This window comes from Ailuropoda melanoleuca, chromosome 4 (assembly GCF_002007445.2).
Source record: "Ailuropoda melanoleuca isolate Jingjing chromosome 4, ASM200744v2, whole genome shotgun sequence".
NCBI classification, from domain to species: domain Eukaryota; kingdom Metazoa; phylum Chordata; class Mammalia; order Carnivora; family Ursidae; genus Ailuropoda; species Ailuropoda melanoleuca.
In genome coordinates this window covers 88,746,313-88,759,876 of record NC_048221.1, presented here as the reverse complement: position 1 = coordinate 88,759,876, position 13,564 = coordinate 88,746,313, and the positions used below count along the sequence as shown (strand labels likewise).

Sequence of the window (13,564 nt, the reverse complement as noted above, 5' to 3'; positions counted from 1 at the left end):
GGGTGACAGATGTTAACTAGATTTACTGTGGTGATCATTTCATTGTATATACAAATATTGAATCATGTCATACACCAGAAACTAACATAATGTTTTATGTCAATTATATCTAAAGAAAAAATGTAAAAGATCCTCTCCCACCTCCCCAGTTTGTTATTACTATTTATTTATCCTACTCTGCCAGTTTGGAGGCCACACACCTCCATATCTGTGAACGGGAATGGTCTGGGAAGTGTTCCTCCTTTTCCTGTGCTTCCCTCTTGGTTCCAACTCATTTAAGTTGGATAACAAATAATTACTAAGGGAGGAAGATACCAAATTGATGTTACACGTGAAGTGAGATCATAAGAGACAAAAAATAGATTCTAATTGTTGATCCAAGAGGTCTTTTATTTAATAAAAAAATTCTAAAGCATATGAAAAATCACCTACAGCTGCCCAAAATTATGATTTTTTTAAAATTATTTTTTAAAAAGGTGTTGCTAAAACTTTGAGAGCCCTTAACTTGGTGATGTAACAGTTGCTTGTAGGATACATATTTAGCTATTTTAATAGCTGAAGTAGTAAATACAGGTTTTTTGTTTTGTTTTCTTTAGTGCCAGTTATTTTGCAGGAAACAAGAATAGTTCTTGCGTTTGATTTTTGATAAGCCTTTGTTAATGTGAGACTGGTATTTGCTCAAATTTAAAGGAAAACAGAGTTATAGAATCATGCTTTTACCTAGAAATGCAAATACTTTGACTTAAAACAGATGTCTCTAACAAAAACTGATGCCAGGTTTTAAGATTGTAGCTTGTCAACCCAGAACTAGGAGAAAATGGGACACAGCAATGTAAATGTACTCAATGCCGCTGAGCCATACGCTTAAAAATGGTCAGAATGGTAAATTTTATGTTATGTGTATTTTGTCACAATTAAAAAAAAATCAAACCAAAAAAATGGGACTGAAGTCAACTTAGACTTAATAAGAACTCCAGAAAAACGGCAGCTTGTGCACCACTGTCTGGGCCTGTGCACCTCGGACTCCGAATCTCCTATTTAGAATCCTCCTTTGTAGATTTCCCGTTGCCTGTCGATCCCTTAGTCCCCTACCTCTCCTCTTCTGCTCCTCTTCTCAAAAACGCTCCCTTCACAGAAGTTTGAAGCAGATGGATTTGCGATTACTCCAGTGGCCCGCAGTCGTGTGGCTCCTCAGCTTCCTGCAGTGGACTGCGTACGTGCATTTCCTTCTGTACTAATGTGTCTTGACAAGAGCTTGGAACCTCTGAGAAAGGGCCAAAGGTCCAGACAGCTTTGCAGGAGCGCCACCACCACAGCTGGTCATGATTTTGGGTGGTGGGGCGATGAGCCCCTCCCAGCCAGGGACACCAGGGTTGAGGGACAGCTCATTCAGTAGTGACCAGCCAATACGGCCTTGGATAAGCGCTTCACATCCAGAGAGCCTTGGTGCTTCTCAGCTAGAACAAGAATGCTGATTCGGATGGTGCGACAGCCATGTGGGATAATAATGCAAAGAATTGTACTAACACATGTATAAAACCCAAACAAGCTAGTCCGCCCTTCCTCCTTTCCCCTATTTGCTAAACGGGCAGGTGAAGTTAAGAATCGCTTAATTCAAACATGTGAGAGTGAATGTGTGCGGTAGTGCACAGCTGTGAGAAAACAACCTGGTCCTTGAAAATGTCTGGCCCTTTTTTGGTGTTTTTAAGAGTCGATGTTTCTCTCTTTAAGCAGTTTTACTAGTAGCGTTTTGATGTAAATTAGATTGTTAGCATTTCTGAGGTGGGGTGCCTCCAGAACAGGAATATTGGCAACTTTTTATACAGATTTTGTGAATTTTTCAATAAACGACACAGTAATTCTTACCCACAAGTACTCACTCTTGATTGTTGAAAATTTATACTCATTCATAAACTGTTTATAGATTTGACACTTGCTGGCCTTGGGAATACTTAAGTCACCACATCACCACATTTGATACTTAATTTGGTAATCTCTGTGTCCACCAGAAAAAACAAATGTTATAATGAGCTGCTGTGATAAGCTCTTGGGGATAAGGTTATTCATGTTCGAGGGCACAGTTGTCCATATGAAAGCACCCCTCCCTTCCTCCCTCTCCCAGGATTGAAACACAGGATCCGAAGATCTTACCAGTTCAGGGAGCTGAGAAGTATGCCCTGTTCCACCATGCTGGATGGCCCTTCAGTTTCTACTTGGACACTTCCGTGATAAGGACCCCACGTGCACAGTGACTTGGGCATGCAGCTCTGATTGTCGGCAGATTCTTCTGTGGAACCACTGTCTACAGCAGCAACAACCGCTTCTCTTGTTCTGAGCGCCCTGCTGATACACGAAGGCAGTGCTTGCTCTCTTCTCCTGGCCAAGCATCATCCTGGTCTCCTTATCAGTGTTCAGGTTCAACCATCTCTCTCAAAATGGGGGCCCAGGACTGGAGGTACTTTTCCAGATGCAGCAGACTCTTAGATGTTGTGATAGTTGCCTCTCTTCGTGTAGTCTAGGGTGGCGGGGGGCCGTGGTCCCTATAAAGGCACCAGGCTGTTTACATCGAAAATGTGTGCGGCTCATGCTGAGCCTGCACCCTCGCTTCTTCTTTTAATGGATATGTTGGTCCCCTCAGCTGCTGTGGGCTGTAGAGGAGTAGACCTCTCTCCCTGTGACAGGGCAAAAAGGAGGCCCTCCTTGTGCCAGCCTGAGCACTTAGGTATCCGCTTGGCTTTTGGTGTGCTGGGCACAGATGGGGACGGGCATTCCCTCCTTTCCCAAAGAACTCTCCACTTCTAGGTGAAGTACTCTATTTTGTATTCCCTGGATTGTATTCTTTGGCACGGGTGCAGAAGGACAGGCAAGAAGGTGAATGCTCTGCTCATAGCATTGAAATCGGTGTTTCTCAAAGCTGGTCCTGGGCCACCTAGTCAGTCAATAGTCTGCAGGGCTTGTTAAGAATGCACAGGTCTGCAGCCCACCCAGACGTCCTGGATCAGCCTCTCTGAGGTATGGCCCAGGGAATCTGCATCTTTGAAAAGCTCCCCCAGGTGATTCCTCTGACTGCAAGCCAGGAGATCCACTTCCTAAACTGTAATTACATCCTTGATGTTCATTTTCGTAATTGTCCAACTGCTGAGTACTCAGGAATCTTAAAGGCCACCTTTGAGCCTCACTCCAGCCACCCAGTGCTTTTAATAGTTCCTGAGTATGTGTTTACACAATCTGCATTTTATGAAGTCCATAAAGACATATTTACCCAACAAGTCACCGGCACGCCAAAGGTCAGTTTTCCTCAACTTCTATGAAAGATTCTTAACTCAAAGTCAATTAACACCAAGATAGACGCCAATTAAGCCGAGGAAGTGAGCTGTTCATGCCAACATTCCATCCGTAACTTGTGTCCCCTGTTGTAGCTTTAGTTTTACAAGTCCTTTTATGCCAGTTACTTCATATAACCTGTACACGTGTGACCAGTTACAGCACACAGGTAAACGTGCCATTTGTCGTGTCATCGTGTGAGAGTGCTGTTTAAAAGCATGTAATTTAAGTAACTATGAAATGATGCCATGTTAGCACTTTTGCAGCTGACCGAATCGCCCTCCCCATCGCAAGTGCTCGGGAAGAAGGGCAGGGCCCCTCGGGCTCCTGTAGTGTTTTGCTTTCAGAGCCTGTGGTCGAATGAGTCTTGCCTGGGTCCAGAGCTGGGATTTCCTCAGAGAGTAATTCCTCAGAAGAATTGTGAGAAGGTTAGTTGAGATAATGTGGATCACGTGCTTTGCACAGTGGCTGGTACGTGGAAAGCAGTCCGTCCAGAAACGGGTATCTCCGGCAGCTGCTGCTGTTGATTGCAACAAATCGACAACCGGAGAGAGAACGAACCCCTCAAGTTAGCAGTTGCAGGAGGTCCAGAGCCTCCGTTGGCAGGTTTTTCCCAGTGAAGGCGCAGTGAAGCCTCAGGTCCTCCCGTGGCCGCTGGGACCCCATCCCGACGCCAGCAGGGCTCCCCGCACTGACAGCCGTTCCTCGGGGGAAAGGTAGGGAAGTGCGGCAGGCTCTTTCTGGTTTCACCGGAGACTCTGCGTGGTATCTTTCAACCTAATTTCTTACCCGTAAAAGCCTCTTCCTTAGGAGGAAAACGCTAGGTCCTCTTTTCATTTGATTTCGGAACGAGTTCTAGTTAGGTTAAGAACTGGGATGGGGGAGTACAAGCAGTGATGTGAAAAGTAACCTCTGCCTGAGAAGGGATACGAGATGCCCAAGAGCCCAGCATGGGCGGGGAGGAGGGACCGCCTGTGTAGGCTACTTGCAGGTTCTCTGGCATCAGCACATGAGTTAGGACCTTCCCCCCGCCCCCGCATTTAAAATTATTATTAGTTTTCATCAGGAAGCAAAATTCCCATTACTAGAAGTGAGGCTGTTTACTCTTTTTTTTAAATGATGACCAAGGTGCGAATTGCTCCGAGCTATGTTATAGGAAGGCAGTAGGGGCTTCTTGGTAAAAACCAGAGGGTTTAGACCAGTGCTGTCCAGTAGAAATACAACATGAGTCATGTAAGATGCTTTGGTGGCAGTTAAAAAAAAAACTAAAAAACAGGTGATTTTAATTTTAATTCAATTCATCTAAATTATTTCAACATGTAATCAGTATTAAAAATTATTACTGGCATATTCTGCATTCTTTTCTATCACATTTTTGAAATATAGCATTTTCCACTTGCAGCACATCTGTGGACGAGCTGTTTGCAGGGGTTCGTGGCCATGTGGGGCCAGTGCCTCCTGGGAGTTAGCGCACCTCTAGCCTAAAGCAGACCCAGGTGTGAACTCCACTCTTATTAGCCACGAGACCGGGGTAAAGTACCTGAACCTTTCAAAGCCTCACATGTAAAAAAGGGACCACAGTACCTACTTTTCTGGGCTGTTTTCAGTATTAATTCAAATGATGTATGTACATAAATCGATGGGTCCGTGAAGAGGTGCTCTGTGGGTAGCATCTATGAATTTTGAGATAACCAGTCTGTTGTGCAGGGTGTGGCTGAAAAGGGAAGGCTGATGATGAAAGGCAATACTAGGGCAGTATTTGTGGGCCGAAGAAGAATTTCAAAAAATCTGACCAGTTGCCGGGCCTCTGGCCTTGCGTCCTGTGCGCGAGCAGTGGCAGCGGTCTCTGGTTCTGGTCAGCGCAGTTGGCTTAGAGCTCTGTGTACAGGGAATTGCTGTGGCGTCATGAAAACAGTCCCCGCCTTCGAGGCGGGGGAGCTGGTTTCAGATTTTGACTGCCCCTTATATTGCATTTTTTGTATTTCCAAACTTGGGTGTTTTCATCTCTCCAATGGTACTGATGTATGAGGCTTGTGAGGGTTCAGTGAGACACAGCAGGTGACAGTCTGCTGCGGTGTCTGGCACCTCTGAGGCACCTAATACATGAATGTGACTGGCATCCAGCAAGCAGTTTCATCTTGTTGAGGGGGCCTGAGGGCTGAACAGAAGGGAAGGATCATGCCCCTCTGGTACGCAGCTCGAAAGATGGAACCAGCCAGAGAGGAGAGGAGCCCCTATGGCTGGTTTTGTGAGAGGCACTGATTAATCGTGTCTAAGCCAAGGAATGGGCGTGGGGGGATCTAGGACTCCTCATCCGTTTGGTTCATTGAATCCTGAGATCCTCCTAGGCTGTGCCAAGGATTTGTGACTATGCAGGCAGGGTTCCAGAGGGGACTCTGGCAAAGAAACAGGAAAGAGGGAGAAAGGGGGCATGGCCTTGGTGGGTGGCATACTGGGGACTTACCCTCAACACATGGGCTAGGTCATAAATATTTTGATAACATTTTTTTTTTCTGTCCCTTTTAGTCCTCCAGCTTCCTTGCCCGGCTTTCAGTAATTTTTTGTGTGTTCTGGAGAGGAAAGTGACTACTAGAGCATTGCACTTTCTTGAATTAGTAGTATTTTAAGACACTCCCAAGAGCGAGAGGGAGAAATATCCTCAAAATGGAATTCTGGGGTTACCTGTGCCCCTAAAGTGAAGCATGAGGGGGCACGGTGTCTTCAGAGGTACAAGGACAAGTGAGTCAGCCAGCCAGAGAGAATAAATACAAGTTCATCTTGTGATTTAAACAAACCAGACACCAAAATCTAGATTTGCAAAGCACATGAATGCGGGTGTGTGTGGCAGTCACCGTACACAGAGACTCAGCCTAAAATTGCTTTAAATAGGCAGCACCCCCGCCCCCAGCCTTGGGCTGAGAGACACTTTGCAGGCTATATATCCACCTTTTTGATTCACCAGCAGCTCTCTCGCATCTGTGGCCACATAGCAATAGATGAGAGCCCCCTCACACAGCGTCCTCACTTGGTGGCCCAAAGATTATCGTTTGATGGGTTTTCACTGCATACAGGGGTTTTCCTTGAATTCAGGTGTAGGTATTAATCATATTCTCTCCCCTATCACCACTGCTGCACACATACAGATGGGTAGCCACTTCAAGTTTCTATTCAGAAATTGTGATTTGTGAGTTTTCTCCTTGTTAGCACACATTAGCTGTGAGGTCCGAGACCTTCCGTGGTGAGACTTTTGAGCAGGAATAAAGGAGCTGAGTGCCCCATTTGAGAAAGAGACTTAACTTGCCACTGCCCCAAGTAGTGTCCGGTCACTTGGACTAGAAGCTGATGTGAGCTGCCCGGGCAGGTGGCTTCCTGGAGAGCCCTGCCTCACTTGTGGGCGTGAGCTCTCAGGAAAGGTGGATCTTATCTCTAAGGAAGTGGTGGCTCCCTTTATCAGACCATTCTGGCGGAACAGGTTTGATCCCGACAAAGGAGAATTTGATGTTAACTATTTCTGGCCTGTCTCTCACCTGCAGCAAGGGGGCTGATTTGCCTAGCCCAAAAAAGGTGAAATGACACACTCTGAAGTGTGTGTTGCTACCTGCCCCCAACTTTCCGTTCCCCCTTCCACAAGTCCTCCCCAGAGATTAAGAAGTCAGGACATTTCAGGTGTGGTTCACAGAGAGTATACTGCCCAGCTTCATTTCCACGACCATTTAGGCCCCTGTCACTGCCTCTCTAAAAGCTTCTTGTAGGCTTGGAGACAGACGGGTGTGCAGACAGAACATTGGGTCCCACCATCAAAACTAGGCTCTTGGATATAAGGGAAGCAGGAAGAGGGCACATGGCTGGTGACATTTCAATTTATTGTTCTTGACCACCCTGAAGAGAGAATAGTAAGAAGGGTGTACGAGGTTTGGAAAGTTTGTAGGTTTGGGTGGAGAGGACTAGGAAATCCTGTTTGATCACATTTTCTCTGGGGGTGCAAGTTCCGGGGTTTTCTGCCTCTGGGATGGTGTTTGTGACTCTGGCATTTTGCCCGGGGCTGAGGTGCTTGCTGTCCTGACTTCAGGACAGCATTAGCAGCTCCAGGGAATGTCCCATCAACTTTTCGGCAGGAAGCACTGTGTCACAGATGAGGATCTGAGGCTTGAGAGTTAAACCCAAGTCACGTGTCTGGTTGGCCTGGTGGTTTTCTCTTCCCACAGGGATCATGCAAATGAGTGCCTGGAAGAAAGAGTTGTGGGCCTGCTGTCCATTGCAGGGGTCAGCTGGGGAGATTTGGTAGGGAATTTGGAAGAGTTCCTGAAGGAAAGGGCAACAGTCACTCAGCAAAGAGGTCCTGGGTCTCCTCAAACAGAAATGCTCTTGGAGGGGGGGTGGGGAGGAGGGTGGATGAGCCTGAGGACTTGTGGAGGAGCTCAGATGTAGCTGCTTAAATTAGTTCAAAGTGAGAAATGTAATTACTATACTTGCTCCAACCAAATGTCTGAACATTGTTATAAAATGAGGTGTAATCACAGAAGAGAAGATTGCAGTGCGGCATCACTCCCACAAAATCGCCTTTTGTGTTCTCGGGAGCCCTGTGGTGCTGATTAATCTTTTGGGGATATGTTGAAGTCCCATTAAGTTTAGGTGTGTGTATTGGATGTAACTGGGGGAGGGGGGCTTTACGCCCTGCTCCTTTGGACAGTCATTCACAGTTTGCATTTGTGACAAGTTTGTGATGAAGGAAAAAAGAATCACCATTAAACATTTTAGTAGAGTATTTGAGGGCAGAATAAGATCTAAGCAAGAGGAAAAACTGAGGAAGATGTGTGGCACCTGGCCCTCGTTAACTGCTATTTGAATGATAAAAGGAAAGCTGGAATAGGTATTTTGGGTGACTCCCTGGACCAGTATTTTGTCCACCAAGCTGGAAGTACTGTAAGGAGGCAAACGGAGCCCCAATTCTGCCATTTGTTAGTCAGGTGACCTAAAGAAGCTGATAAACTCCAAGCCTTCTTAGTTTTCTCTTCTGGAGGATGGGCTGATGTATGTATGCACAGTGCATGAGATAACACCAGGCAAAGAGGGAAGCACAAAGGCTAAATATTAGCAAGCTGCCATTATTGTCATTCTTCTAATCATGTTTATAACATCTTGTTTCTGTCACATGTATAACCAAAGAAAGTGGGGAACGCCAGGTCTGTTAGGGAGCACATGACTGGAAGTAAGTGAGATTGGTCCAACAGAGGTTCCTGCAGAGGTTTCCTGGGCCAGTTGTTGGGGAGAGAGGGATTTGTTTGGCAGAAGGAGAGGGTGATGTCCAAGCTGGGAAGGTGGTGCGTGGGGTGACTGAGCTGTGTGCATATATGAGAAATGGGACACACAGTTTTGTAGACCCAAAATCCTGTACTCTTTGATACAGGTGGCTTCTCTGTGATGTTGTGTTCCCAAACTTGGGTCTGTTGACTCTTCAGCTCCCAGACACCCCAGGGTCCACTCTGTGCACAGTAGTTTTTATTTAGTTCTGGGGAGGTCAGGGCATTTGGTTGGTTCCTCGTGTGCCGTGCCCAGCATGATAGGAGCCCGGCAGCATCAGCCGAATGAACAAATAGGGGAACAGTATGAATGACTGTCTACAGTAAATTACACGTGCTCCTTGAGAAAACTCTCTGAGAAAATTGCCATTACTGAGGCCGTGTGGCCACCCAATAAAGAGAGGAGAAAGACTTTTATAAAATTTGGTTTGGTCATAGACAAGTTGTAGAGACTTGTTTTTATACCCATTCACCATGCAATTTATTAATATTCTTAATATATGTGATTAATTTTGCAAGTATATTTGATTACAGATTTTAACTTCATTTGACAGGGTTGCCTGCCTCCACACAGTCCTTAAAACAATTAAGGGGAGCACTAGTAGCATGAACATCCCTTTTTCAGAAACTGATCATGTGGTTTGCTTCTGAAGTCGCGTTGGTATCACCTGATGATCGCAGCGCCGAACCAGTGTGGGGACATCCAGGCCTTCTAGACCCGAGGCTTTGCTGTGTGTGCGTCACCCAGGGGTTTGCCGAAGCTTTGGGTTCCCAGTCAGCAGGTCTGGAGTGGAGGGGCTCAGGGTCTGTGTTTCTAGTAAGTTGTCCAGTGCCGTTCCTGCTGCTCTCTCAGGACCATGCTTTGAGTAGCAGGACTTCAATTTGTAGTATTTTGAGTTTTTTCTTTGTGTTCTAAAGATGTCTAGCATATCTTCTACACGTTGACTTTTCTAGACTTAATCTCTTCTGGAAATAGCTGTTTCCTTAGGAGGGCCGTTGTTTGGTTCGCCCATGGTTAATACAGGGCAGCCGAGTACAGCGGCTGCTAGAAGCTTGGATGTTGCAGGATTCCCTGTAAGCCTTTACTGAAGGCTGGTGCTTTATATTTGGCTTTGGAGAACGTATTTGGGCTTTTGGATGTAAATCAAATGTTACTTGTTTCAGTGTTGGCAAAAGGTATGAATTGTACTAATAAAGTTTGGGGGCAGAAGTGTAAAATGCCCCAAACATGGTAGATTCATTTCTGTTTCTCAGTTTTTGACCAAATGTGCTCATCATTGTCTAACCTTTTTTAGTTGATACCAAATCACACTTTCTGGAGTCTTGGAAAATAAAAACTTTAGTTACAATTCTTTGTGTAGCTGTACCATGCCTATTGATTTTAATAATTTCTGAATTTTTAGAGAATTTCTTCAGATGCAGCTACTTAGTGGGATTCCATTACTCTAATTCAGGAAATAATGTAGGTGTGAATTTCACTTCTAGTTTGTCTTAAGATGCTGTGATTGTATAGTGATCTATGATAGGAATTACTGTTCATTCACTACTAAGGTTTTCACCCTCTTCGGTGCTGGGGGCTCAAACGTGCCCCTTCTCCTTTTCTCTCTCTACAGGCTTGCCTGAGTGGTATCTAGTCCCATGGCTTTGCATACCGTCTGTGTGCAGATGACTCACAGATTGATTTCTTCAGTCTGGTCATTCCCAGAACTCCAGATGTGTCTAAGTATCACCACATGGATGTCTAGCATGCATCTAAACTTGAATGTCCAAAACAACTACTGATCCCTGAAGAGTGGGTAGCCCACTCACCCAACCTTCCCTGTCTTGACAAATGATACCACCCTTCCCTCAGTGGTCCAGGTACCAGATCTCATGGTATCTTTGATCCCACTTTCCTGTACTGCCTGTTCACATCTAATTCATCAACAGAGTGGTTGTTCCTTCATGACAAAATAAAATTGTCCTTTTTTCCTCTTTGCAGTTACCTCCCTTGGTCAGGCTACACCATCTCTCCCCTAAAGCATTTTTGGAGTCGTCTGGCACTCTACCTCCCTCTTGTCCCCTGTATAATAACGTTTCCTGCAGAGTAGTCAAATGATCTTTACAGAAACCACATTGTTTCATGTCTCTTGTTCCCTGGGAACTTGTGACCTGCTTTACTAATCCTCAGAATCTTGCATAGGCCTGGATTGGTCATTCTCCTCATCTGATACCATTCTCTTGGAAGCAGGGTCTTTTCCTGTCTTGGCCATTCCCTCTAACTAAAATGCTGTTCCTCCTGCCCTTCCCATCACTGGCTCCTTCCTCATAATTGTATCTGAGTTTAAATGTCAACTCCCCTGGGATGCCTTCCCTGCCTCTGGTCACCCAATTACATCATCAAGTTTTCAATCACTGTCTGTTGAGTTACATGTTCATGGTCTGTCTCCCTATCTGTGAGCAGGAATAGCCTTTGTCTTTTCTCTAGTGTACAATAATGCTTAGAAAGTGCCTCAGTCGAGGTGTCTGTGGCTCAGTCGTTAAGCGTCTGCCTTTGGCTCAGATCATGATCCCAGCATTCTAGGATGGAGCCCTGCGTTGGGCTCCCTGCTCAGCGGGAAGCCTGCTTCTCCCTCTCCCACTCTCTCCGCTTGTGTTCCCTCTCTCGCTGCCTCCCTCTCTGTCAAATAAATAAATAAAAATCTTAAAAAAAAAAAAAGTGCCTCAATATAGTAGAATCTTAAGTATTTGTTGACTTTATCTTGAATGCAAAGAACTTTAGAGTTCTACCAGCACTGGTGTTTATTTACTACTGTTGGGGCAAAATGTGAAATAGTAAAATAAACATAATCATTTCTAAAGATCTTTTTGCTTTGTTTTGTTGTAGTAAAAGAAATTTCCAGAGTATATCAGGAGGTAAGGTCTTGCAGCTACAGGTCTGCATAAGGCAACTGACCCTCCTAGTGATGTCTGAGTTCCTTGGAAACCAGTGTGCCTTTAGAATTACCTTGGGGAAAAATAAATTAACAGATGTTTGTGTGTTTTAATATTCTGAGTTGCAATTAATAATCTGTGGGTGAGGGGTGCCTGGGTGGCTCAGTTGGTTAGGCATCTGCCTTCAGCTCAGGTCATGATCCTGGGGTCCTGGGATCGAGCCCTGGGTTGGGCTCCCAGCTCTGTGGGGAGCCTGCGTCTCTCTCTCTCTCTCCCTCTGCCTGTCACTCCCCCTACTTGTGTGCTCTCTTTCTCTGTCAAATAAATAAAATCTTAAAAAAAAAAAAATCTGTGGGTGGTCTAAATGTTTGCATTTAGTTAATTAAAATATTTAATTGCCACTGTTTTTGGCAAATACTTCTTGAGCTCTTGCTACTTGTAAGTTTTTATATTTGATGCTAGAAGGGGAAAAAATGGTAGGAGACATGGTGACTGACCTTGTAATTCTGCTTGTAAACATTTAGTTGTTGACTTCTGGTTAAATGTAGTAAATTGAACAAGTGTATATATCTCTGCTTCCTCCCAAAGCTCTAATAAAATGACATAGGGAATAAAAACAGTATAAACCCAGAAACCTCCCAGAGAGATATCAGCCAAATTTTGCAAGATGGAATGCCACTGCGTGAATGCTGATTTAGCAGAGTGGAGAAGGCTGAAACCGAACTGCGTGCCTGGGTGGGTGGTGCAAAATTGGGGGTGGGATAGATGGAAGTTTTTCCTACAGAATCCTAAAGGCAGTGTTTCCAGATGCAGTCTGAACCAAAAACAGGGAGTAAAACATTGTGTCAGAGCAAGGGAGAACAAAAAAGAGAACACCATGAAATCGAGGGAATAGGGTCCAAGACAGAACAGAAACGAAGGAAAGAAGGCCCAGCAATGCCCCTACACATTTAGGCCCTAAGAGCAACCTATCTAGATGGTGGGGATGCAGGACAGCTGGTCCCGGAAGGGATGACACTAAGAGCAGAAATGCTTTTGATCCTATCAAGACAGTGTTCTCCAGCTCTGGACCAGTTTGCAGATGAAATAGTCCTTGATATATAGAAAACTAAGCAAAAGGCAGCCATTTTTCATGTAGGAATAAAAAGTTACAAAAAATATAACTATTGAATTTTATAAGGTCAGCTCTAAATATATAATTATACCAGTGTATCACCAAATACTGATTTAATTAAAATGTCCTATAACTATTCAAGAAGGCATGAGGAGGAGAATCGTGGAAGAACCAGGGTGACGGAAGAGTGCTAAGCCTGAGAAAGCCAGTAGGTAAGTGGTGTCATTGATGTCACAAGGGTTGTGCATCGGTGGCTTTGTTGGAAAAGTATTCACACCTGTACCCTCTACCATGTTGGGCATAGGCCTGTCGGGGCCTGTTCCTTAAGAGGAAGTAACATGTCTGTAGAAGTCTAGCTAAGACTCCTGCCTTCAAAAAGTTGGCAATCCAGTTAGAAAGGCCAGAGTCGGGGTGCCTGGGTGGCTAAGTTGGCTGAGCATGCGACTCTAGGTTTCTGCCCAGGTTGTGATTTCGGCGTTGTGAGGTCAGGCTCTGCCCAGTGCAGAATTTTGCTTGAGACTCTCTCTGCCCCTGCCCTACTTCCCCACCCCACCCCCAATCTGTGCTCACATGCTCTCTCTCAAATAATTAAATAAGTCTTTAAAAAAAAAAAAGGCCAGGCCAGAGTCTTTGAATGAAATACAATCACACGTTACCTTGTATTGGGAGCAAAGGGCCAAAAAAGGTGACAAAAACATAGGAATTTGATGGAGGGAAACGGAAGATTATCTTGGTTTAGGCAGTTCAGAGAAGCTTCACAGAAGAGAAAGGAATCGAGCTTTGCCTTGATGGATTGGTAGGATTTAGGTATGAAGGAAAAGAGGTAGATCCAAGCCCACTCTGGTTGCCAGTGAGAAAAGGTGACCTTGTCATTTGTCCAGTATGATGGTTGTGAGGGCTGGATTTATTGTTT

The 13,564-nt window shown here is 45.1% G+C and overlaps 1 protein-coding gene across 2 annotated transcripts in view; it reads left to right on the top strand.

Annotated features, from left to right (window-relative positions):
- SPRED2 (sprouty related EVH1 domain containing 2) overlaps positions 1-13,564 on the top strand; it is a 108,963-nt gene that overhangs the window by 16,637 nt on the left and 78,762 nt on the right. Inside the window, exon 2 of one of the 2 annotated variants that reach the window (XM_019798054.2) lies at positions 2,123-2,455. The exons of the other annotated variant lie outside the window; for it this stretch is intronic. Coding sequence (XP_019653613.1) covers positions 2,436-2,455 — 20 coding nt within the window. The 5' untranslated portion in view covers positions 2,123-2,435. The remainder of the gene's footprint in view (positions 1-2,122; positions 2,456-13,564) is intronic. 2 annotated transcript variants of the gene reach the window in all.